Source organism: Sprattus sprattus (genome assembly GCF_963457725.1).
Source record: "Sprattus sprattus genome assembly, chromosome: 15".
NCBI classification, from domain to species: domain Eukaryota; kingdom Metazoa; phylum Chordata; class Actinopteri; order Clupeiformes; family Clupeidae; genus Sprattus; species Sprattus sprattus.
The window spans coordinates 22841756-22851579 of record NC_137913.1 but is presented as its reverse complement, the minus strand read 5'-3'; the positions used below and the strand labels follow the sequence as shown (position 1 = coordinate 22851579).

The 9824-nt window shown below is 40.8% G+C and overlaps 1 protein-coding gene across 1 annotated transcript; it reads left to right on the top strand.

The window, feature by feature from the left end:
• The first annotated feature begins 152 nt into the window (after window positions 1-152).
• On the top strand, window positions 153-9684 carry tent2 (terminal nucleotidyltransferase 2). The gene is made up of 15 exons (XM_080853056.1): window positions 153-191; window positions 850-1017; window positions 1190-1300; window positions 1450-1720; window positions 1904-2018; window positions 2161-2252; window positions 2915-2978; window positions 3175-3241; window positions 3354-3430; window positions 3620-3748; window positions 6627-6670; window positions 7194-7330; window positions 8317-8405; window positions 8688-8767; window positions 8940-9684. The coding sequence occupies exons 2-15, from the start codon at window positions 887-889 to the stop codon at window positions 9012-9014; spliced, it is 1482 nt and encodes a 493-aa protein (XP_080709182.1). The 5' UTR covers window positions 153-191; window positions 850-886; the 3' UTR covers window positions 9015-9684.
• Window positions 9685-9824: the final 140 nt, after the last annotated feature.

Below are 9824 nucleotides of genomic sequence, written 5' to 3'. Positions count from 1 at the left end.
AAGCACTAATACATGCGTGTTTGCCTTAGTAAATAGTTTTTTGCACACATACAAAAAAGAAGATTCTGACTATTACGTCACTGCCTTGTCACCCGGATGTAGTTAGCGCAGTACAAACAAGCTTTGCTCACTAGCTAGCAAGTAAAGGAATATACTGATGCAGGTAAGGGATCTGAGAGCCAGGCCTCTTGGTAAGTCGAATCATGATACATGGAGTTAAAGTACATATGTTTATAAGGAGTTTGATTTACATCACTCAGTGATACTTTGGCCGGCACTTTGGTCTACTAAGAATTATTTCTGATATCCCCAGAATAACTGAGGTAACTTTAATTTACACGCTGCGAGACTAGCTAACATAGCTAGTGTAAGCTTGCGCGTTGAAACCAAAGCATGCTTTTTATGTGATGTGGGCACTAACTCACAGGCTTTCTATTAGGTGGTTCAGTCTTAAAGATGACATTAATAACGCTAAATCCTGATTGGTGGTTTGTTGAAGGAGATTAACGCTACCCAGCATTAACGAGCTTTAGCAAAACAAAGTAGCTAAATTAGCTGCTAGCTAAGGCTAGCACCAGCTCTTCCGGCTCCTCACTTGATTTTGTGTTTATAAATACGGAAATGTGGATTATGCTAGCAGAGATCCCGTCAACGAAGTGACTGTGTATGCCACGAATGTGTATTAATGTATTTCTCTTGGCATTACACGTCATGTTCTGGCTCTCTACCCAGGTTTGCTTCTGTCGTTGTTAGCTGATGGCACTTGACATAGGGAAGTCAAGCGTATATCTGATATACTGGCGTGAAAGTGGCAGGAGATGACAATACTTACTTTTTGCACTTTTGCAGGCAAAAGAATCAATGTCCCTCTCGAGTGAAAACGAGTATGTTCTCAAGATCACCAGGCTTTCCCCATAAACAAAGGCAAAACAATGGTCTGCTTAGTCAGTTCCCAGTACCACCAATCTTCTCCCAGCAGCAACTTGTCGAGGCTCAGAGGAACCGAACGAACTCAAAGTAAGTTTAAAATTTAAGTTTTCAGTTGTGTACCTTTTGCCGTGTGTTATGGTTCAGTTTTAACAAAAGATGTCCATATGTACTTTGTTAAATGTTGAGGCATCAGTCATTTCAGAATTACCTGTTTCCGGTCATTGTGAAAATTGATCAAGATCTTTTTTCCCCCTCGTAGTTCCCATGGACTCCCATTTTGTTTGCCTGTCATTCCCACCTATCAGTGGAATCCTGCTCCCAGCACGCCGCCTCCTGTACTACATGGATCTCCACTAGCGAAGGGCAGAAAGTGGGTGTTTGCGGAATGTCAACATCTCTCACCACAAATGCTTTCAATACCCCGTCTACCAATATTTATTTGACTTCAGTCTACTGGTGTTATCATAATTTTGGATGAACTAGAACTTTAACCACTGCCATGACTTGCATGTGTTGCAGGAGGAGGAGTGATGACCATGGCCAGTTTGAATTGAAGAAGCAGTGCTACAGCCCTCCAGGCCTCTACGTCAGACCACTAGCCAAAGCATCAGGTTCCCCTTTACCCACCCGACTGCAAACAGCTAGGGCGGCAGTCACCCATCCTAGTGATGTCCGCAGCCAGGCCAGTTCTCCTCTGTTGTCCCCTAGACCAGCAAGTTGTTTGCCATCTTTTGGAGAGGCTTCTCAGGATAGTGACCTGATACGCCTGCAGTCCGCAGCCAAGGATACGGTGTGTATACTTGCTGGACTGTGTTTATTATCTTCATATTTGATAACAATAAGGTGTGAAGCTAGCACACCTACAAGCTATGGACAATTGTGAAGAACATCATAAACTCAGTTCCTAACATAACCTGTTGGTGGTGTTGCATATGGAGCAATATGGGTAAACATGTAATATGGTTGGTTTCAGCTGAGTCAGCAGATTCTGGAGCTTTACCTGTCGTGCCAGCAACAAGATGACGACCTGGAGAAGAAGGAGCTCTGTCGAGCACAGCTGCAGAGGGATATCCAGAGACTCTTTCCATGTAAGCTGAAATGTAGTCCATGTTGTTTCAATGTGCGGGGTTTGTGTTTTGTAAAATAGTCTCTGATTTTGTTCTGCTTTCTTTTTCTCTCTCTCTCTCTCTGGCTGGCCGGCCTTCATTCATTATTTTAATACACACCAAGTTTCAAGGATTTACCTTGCTGGGTCTTCTCTCAATGGCTTTGGGAGCAGAAGTAGCGATGCAGACTTGTGTCTTGTCATTCAAGAGGGATCTGTAAGTCTTTTTTTTATATATATATATGTAAGGGATAATGTATAGAACGCAGGTCCTTATCGGAAAATAAGTCCCGACAGGGTGAACCGGACACCGACGCGAAGCGGAGGTGTCTTGCTTCCCCCTGAAGGGACTTATTTTCCGATAAGGACCTGCGTTCTATACATTATCCCGCTTATTATACGGCAACTTGCCAAAACAAAAAAATAACTTACACAGTGTGTCTTTTTACAATGTATTTGTTACTATATGTAGTGTTCAAAAGCAGAGAAATAGTTCGCCAAAGACGTTGAACTTCAAAGACGTTGAACATTCTTTAGAACACAGCTGCTCAACCGTCCGCTGAAACTCCATTGATAAGTTACCGGACTCAATACTTTCGGAATGATACGAAAGACCTATATCAGAAGCACAAAACTCGTTGCCATTGACAGCACAGCGGTCATTATATGCAGGTCATTATATGAAAATAAGTACCTGCGAACGTTGGGGATGGCCCATTCAAATCAATGGGGCTTTTTGGAACGTTCTGAAGAGCCGTATAATAAATATATATAGTCAGTGATCTGTCTATGTAAGACCACAGTAAATTTGAGTAATATTCCAATGTTAATTTGTGGTGTTGATGTTATACACATAGTGATGTCATTGCTGTGTTTTAGGTAAACCAGAATCAAGATGCTGTACATGTGCTCAGTCTTGTTCAGAAGTTGTGTTACACACTATGTAAGTATTTTGTCTTTTAATGTTTTATTTGTTTGTCTGTATGTTCATAATTTGATAGGATTATGTCCATACTGATGTTACTCACTTGGTCACCTTTAGGGGGAGCTACAGTCATTAGACACTTCGAAAGCCTAACGTTTTTATTATGAATGTAGGTTTTTAGGGGTTTATTAAATAGATGTCATTTGATTCACAGCTTACATTGACAGACCTCAGGTCATCCGAGCAAAAGTGCCCATCCTGAGGTTTAGAGACAAAATAAGGTAGGTGTCGGATCTTAATTTGTATTATGTTACACTTTTCAAAATAAACTCAATATTGCCAATTTCGTTCTGAGGCCTAAACTTTGTATATTCCTTCTTTCTGTTACTACAGTGGTGTGGAGTTTGATTTGAACGTCAACAATATTGTTGGGATCAGAAATACTTTTCTACTGAGGTCTTATGCATACAGTAAGTCCTACTTGGCCCACTCGGATCTTGGTCCCAAGACCCTGACCCCTACATTGCTTGTGTATTAAGTCAATGTATTGTCAAGAGTCAAGTCATGAAGTGCCTAGTCATGGTTATTTCACAGTGTCTTCCTTCATGATTGGTTTGTCTTGGGCCACTTCATTTTATTTTAACCATGTGTCCTTGTAGTTGAGAGACGGGTCCGTCCCATTGTCCTCGTTATCAAGAAGTGGGCGAGCTACTACAGGATCAATGACGCGAGTCGTGGGACTCTGAGCAGCTACACACTTGTCCTGATGGCCCTTCATTACCTCCAGAGTAAGTGTCTGTTGGGGCTACCAGGCCTGAACACTTGTAAAATTGTATATTTAATGAAATGGCATAACAAAAAGCCATATGGTGTAACCATTCCATCATACTGTGGCATGTGTAAGTTTGGACACCCCTGGTCAAAATTTCTGTTACTGTGAATAGCTGAGGGGTAAAAGATGACCTGATTTCCAAAAGGCATAATGTTATTGATTACTAATTTCTTAAATATTTGATGCAAGACTAAAGGGCCTGAAGCAAAATTTGGTCACCCTGCATGGTCAGTGCTTAGTAACACCCCCTTTGGAAAGTATCACAGCTTGTAAATGCTGTTTGTAGCTGACCAAGAGGCTGTCAATTCTCGTTTTGGGGATTTTCGCCCATTCTTCCTTCCAAAATGCATTTAGTTCTGTGAGATTCCTGGGCTGTCTTGCATATACTGCTCTTTTGAGGGTTATCCACACATTTTTGATGATGTTTTAGTTCATGTCTTCCTTAACCCTTCACAGTACAAGACATTTTGCCCAAGTTGGCCAAAGCCTTTGCATGCCACTGTCTATGCACACTCTGCGTCAATATTTAAAAGAAAAACTGACTCATATTATGTGGGTTATGTCTACCACAGGGTTCCCACGGATCATTAAAGTCTTGAAAGGCATTGGAATAATTCATCTAAAAATAAAGCCTTAATTGGTATTAAAAAGTTTTAATCAATCTTTAAAAAAAAATGCTAAGACATGGAAAGTAAGATTTTTTGCTATTTATAATCTCAACATAATTGGTAACATCTATTTTTACAATCTTTTTCTAATATATAATGATTTAATAATATAGCCCCAGTCGAGTCAAGTGTATTTATTTTGGTTATTGTAAAATTGGTCTTAAATTGAACTCTTAAATCTAACTTGCCTTATAATGTAGGAGCCCTGCATTATTTCTTGACTGCTGATACCTCAAACCAGACGGACTTCAGAAATATCTGTAATTTTTTTTATGATTCACACTTGAATATAACTAAGATGACCAGGGGCGGTATTCACAAAGCTTTTTATCTTACCACTAAAAGTGCTCCTAACTCGCGCTAAAACATTTTACGTAGGAGTAATTTCTTAAAAGTGATTCACAACGCCTCTGAGACCTACTCATACTAAGGATAATACCAACTCCTAAGCTTAAGATAAAAGCACCGTTGCTATGGATGACGTCGATTCTCATCATGCACGAGTTTAGAAGGGGTGAGGACGGTGATTGGTTGTTGACAGGCTCTCTCATTAAAAACTCATTTGTGACGTCCCTCTAACAATCCCACTATATCAACTGAAAATAAGAGAATAACCTAGGCTTCAAATTAAGTCATATTAAATAGTTATGGACAGTGCAGTTAGCAGAATGCACACCCATGATGACAAGTTTGTGCATCCAACGGGAATGACACTTTGCACGTTAAGAGAAATAGAAAGCGATCAATATAAAATATGGCAATTGCATGCAATCAAGGCAGTAATAATTAAAGCACCCAGCAAACTGTTAGGCTATTATATTTCCAGCCCTTGACCACTTCAAATATCAGCACATATGGCCCTTCAAGCCCTCCAATCTTAATTTATCAAAGCGAACCGAACGTGAAACGAAGCCTAAGCGAAAGCCTACTGGTCCAAGGACCAAAAGCCACTGTCACCCCAGCGGCATCCGGCTGGTAAGTTCTCAAAAACCTGCTGCAGACCGCTCTCCGTTGAAATGCACGAGTCATCGGTACATCCAGGCCACGGTGGATGAAAACGTCCTCATCTTTTGATGGGGCAATTAGGCTATTGTAATGTGTGTCCCGTCACTGGACATTCCTGCGATCGCCATGGAATTTACTTTGATCTTGTGTAATAGGCGATTGTCCAAAGGCAACTGGATAAACTGTTGGATGATGTGGGGTCTACAGTGCGTTGATAGATTGATGAATTAAACGGCTGACTGATGATTCCCAGTGTCGTCATTTGCGTTTTCCGCGTTTTTTTTTATGTTTCCAAACATTCACTTCGGGACACATCGTTGTTTAAAGGCGTCATTGCATCCCGCGCTAATTCTACGACAATATTAATACCTTCACGGTTTAAGCAATGTCTTTTATCAATTCCAAGTCGGCTGCAGCCATCTTACGATCTTTTGTGAATAAGTCTTAGTGACTTAGGAGTCCTCATGAGGAGTTTTAAGCTGTCTTAGACTTAGGTGCTACTTTTAGGGATAAAATACTTTGTGAATTGCTCTTAGTAAAAAAAAATAGGAGTCCTAAATTTAAGACTGACATGCCCATTATTTTTAGGAGTTTCTCCTAAATTCGCCACTCATGAGCTACTTTTAGCCCTAAGATTCTTTGTTTAAGGCCCCAGAACTGCAAATCAGTACAACATGCTGTATTGATTTTTCATCAGCTGTTAGTGATGTTGTGATCCCAAATTCGTAGTCCTTTATTTTTCTCATTTTGTTAAAAACCTCTGTTTGCAACATCCAGATTATTAATACATATAGCTTAGAAGCTCCCACATGTTCCGAGAGTCCTAGAAATACTGCTGTGAGCGCAGAACATGAGCTCATCTGGCTTGGTAAAGTGGGTCATATTCTTAGGTGCATGAAGTGCAAAGCCTGCACCAAGCTTTAATATGAACATATTGTATGTCACAGGATGAGCAACTGATGATGATTATTATTATTATAGCAAACAGCTCTTGCAATGACACAGACAATGGTTCAGGTATGTTCCTTGTCTGGATATGTATGGTTCTGTCCTAAAGATTTTTTTCACCTTGGATGAGAAGTTATTCCACAGAAAGTCTAATCTCATGTTGGGATCACTGTACAAAAATGGCTTTTCTAACCCAATACTCATTCTACCCAGCCCTGCCCCAGCCAGTCATTCCTTGCCTTCAGATGGATTACTCGGTAAGCAACTTTCTCAATTGACTTTGTTCGTAGAGTGTGATGCCTTTATACAAATCCTTCTCTCAGATTCATATAATAATGTGCACTTTGGTCCTGCACTTGGATGATGAAATGTATGGAACTGGCTTTTTCATCCTATCCCAAAAGAAAAGAAAATCTAAAGAGATATTTCCGTATCATATTACACTGGATTTGTCGTTGAGCAGCCAGAACCTCTGTACTGAGACGCATCTGCTACAGAAATGTGGTTCCAAATCAAGCCCAGTTTTTACTTAATGATTCATTTCCATATTACCTCCTCTGTTTCTCTCACGAGATAATCGTGGTGGTTGTGGATGAGGCACACATTTTGACAATACAGTGCATTTAACTAGCCTATAAAAAGACTGTTCAAAACTGTTGTGGAGAGGGGTAGCTACGGGATCTTTTATGTTACTTATGGTAGATTTTTACAGTAAATTGCTTCTCAAAAAGAGCCCTATAGGAGAACTAAAATGTTCCTATGGGTATGTGTTGAAAACAGGAGTGCTTCAACCCCTCCATGGATATCCATCTAGTGCCGAATGGACCAAGGAACATACCCTCCTTCATCTCCAAGAACCAGTCCACACTCGGAGAACTATTTCTGGGCTTCCTGAAGTATTATGCTACTGTTTTCAAGTGAGACTCGACATGTTATTGCACATAGTACTCTCAAAATACAATTTCTGTTTGGGTGTTTTTCTTTAGATCTCAATTTGTATTTGTGTCACCTTTTTTTTTTTTACCTACTGTAATGCAGCAGTTAGGAGTTTTGGTCTAAGACCAGCACGGAATGAAAAACTTTGCAAACACCAACAGCACAGCTGGCACTGATAAAAACGTGCTAGCATGCTAACTGATGTCTTTTGGCCATATAGTTGGTGACATTGTGCTGTGAGGGGTGTCTGACCCAGACCACAGAGCTACACAGTGCATAGTCTGGGTGGCTAGTAGGAACGACAGGTGTGTTTATCTGTCCTTCGCATGACTGTATACCATCAGAATGAATTAAAGGATGATGCCAAAACTAGTTGCCTAGAAAACATACCCCCGAAAGTGGTTCTTTCCTGCAAACTGTTGTTTTTTAAGGATCATTCTTTCAGGGAATATTAGAATATCATAGGCTGTCTGCTCAGTGTTGATGAAGCTGACTCTCAAGTGTTATTCTCTCATATCACCAAACAGAAGCTGAAGCAGGTGGTAATTTGTCAACACTTAAGATGAGAACTGGTATGATATTTGTTTGAAGGGTCTGGGTTGCCTTTGAGTGGCTGAGGTGTCTGGATACATCCCCTCTCAGAAGGGAGGGTGGATTTTCAGGGAAGAGTCACTGGCTCTAGTCCCACCCTTTTAGGATTGTGTTTCATTTGGCTGGTTGAGTGACAGCACCAGAAGGTGTGCCTGACATTGACCCCCCTCTGGCAGATGCTGTAAAGCCATCGGTTAATGACGTGTGTGTGTGTGCTGATTATACAGTATGACTACAGCTATGAACCAAAAGCATGGTGATGGAGTTGTAGTGGGAATACCATCAGCGTACTTTTTCTTCCTACTTTCTTTATATGCCAGGAGGACGGTACAATGATTTTGTCATCTCAAGTGTGTATGTGTATTTGTATTTTTAGATGGGATAAGTACGTCATCTCAGTGCGGCAGGCCAAAGCCATCCCCAAGACCAACTGCACAGACTGGAGGAAGTTCATCTGTGTGGAGGGTAGGTGGTCAAACAGAACTAGGAGGCAGATGCCATGTTGTTCAAGCACACTAATTCAGTTCTTTACTTTCCTGTGAACCAACACATTGACAAATCGGTGTACTCAGTTTGTGTCTAATTTATGTAAATTATTTGTACCGTCAAACAGAATTGTACTGAGTCTTGCTCATTTAAACCTCACTTCACTATATTGAAATGGATTTAAGTGCCCTTGATTTGCTTAAATTTTGTATTTGTTGGAGTTGTTCTAACGCTAACTCATTCTGCTCCCTTGATTTCTAGAGCCATTTGATGGGTCGAATACAGCCAGAGCAGTTCATGAGAAGGACAAGTTTGAAGCAATCAAATCCCAGTTCCATGCGGTAAAGAACCGTCACAGCATTATTTAATTTGTTAAGTTAGTTAATTTACTTAGCTTGAATGGCTATGATTAATTTGGGCGTATACAAGCTAAATGCATTCCTTTATGTAATGACACCAGAAATGTCTGATCTTCTCTTTATGGATCAAATCATGTCTGTGTCTTCTGTGTAGTCCTGGCAGGTACTGCAGCTGAGGAAGGACCTGAACTCAGTTCTGCCCCTGCGACAGTCCAAGCAGAAGAGATAATGGACTTCCCATCCATGCCCTCTGGATATGTCAGGCTGCTCTTGAAATAAATAATTTGGAGGTTGCAAAATCACGCCGTGTGCTTTTGGAATGATGAGAAGGTGCTGAAGCCATCAACTGTGCATCAGCAACTGCTCTGACTATGGTTATGATGTTTTGGTCCTCTTTGGAAAGTGAAACCAAGTTGACTTGTGGCACACAGCGTGTATGTCAATAAAGTGGAGGTGTGGCTGTTAAGTCAATGCATTCAAGTGGCAGAGATCTTTCAGAAGGTTTTCACATTAGAAGCTACATCTCCTCCCAGTGTTTCAACCTCATCTAGTGTTCAACCTGAGAATTCTGGAATGCTCTTGAGGTTCTGAGGCTCAGCTGAGCTGTACAAAGTTATTTCTGGTTTATTTTCTTTCGTATTCCCACAGAGGAATTACGTCTAATGTAAATATCGGTTGTGAGAGGGTGCATTTTGCTTTGGAAAAGGCATGGGAGGCTCTGTCCTTATTTGTATCTTATTCCAACTCCAAATGTTCAGACACACCAGGTGTACACAGACTCATTGGGAGGGCTGCAGTTCACTCCTTTTACCAGTGAAGTTCATGGGGTGTTTGTTACTTTTTGTACTTTTGTACAATCTTTTATGTGTGGTATTTAATGAATTAAAATTATAAAGCTGCTACTGTGCTCTTCTGTTTTTATCAGTTTACCAATCATCCCATTTGTAGGAGGCCAAGTGTGCAGGGAATCTCCCCTTAAAGGCCCAGGTTACCACTACAAGTTTTGTAATAAGAGTACGTAGGTTAGTTTTATTTGGGT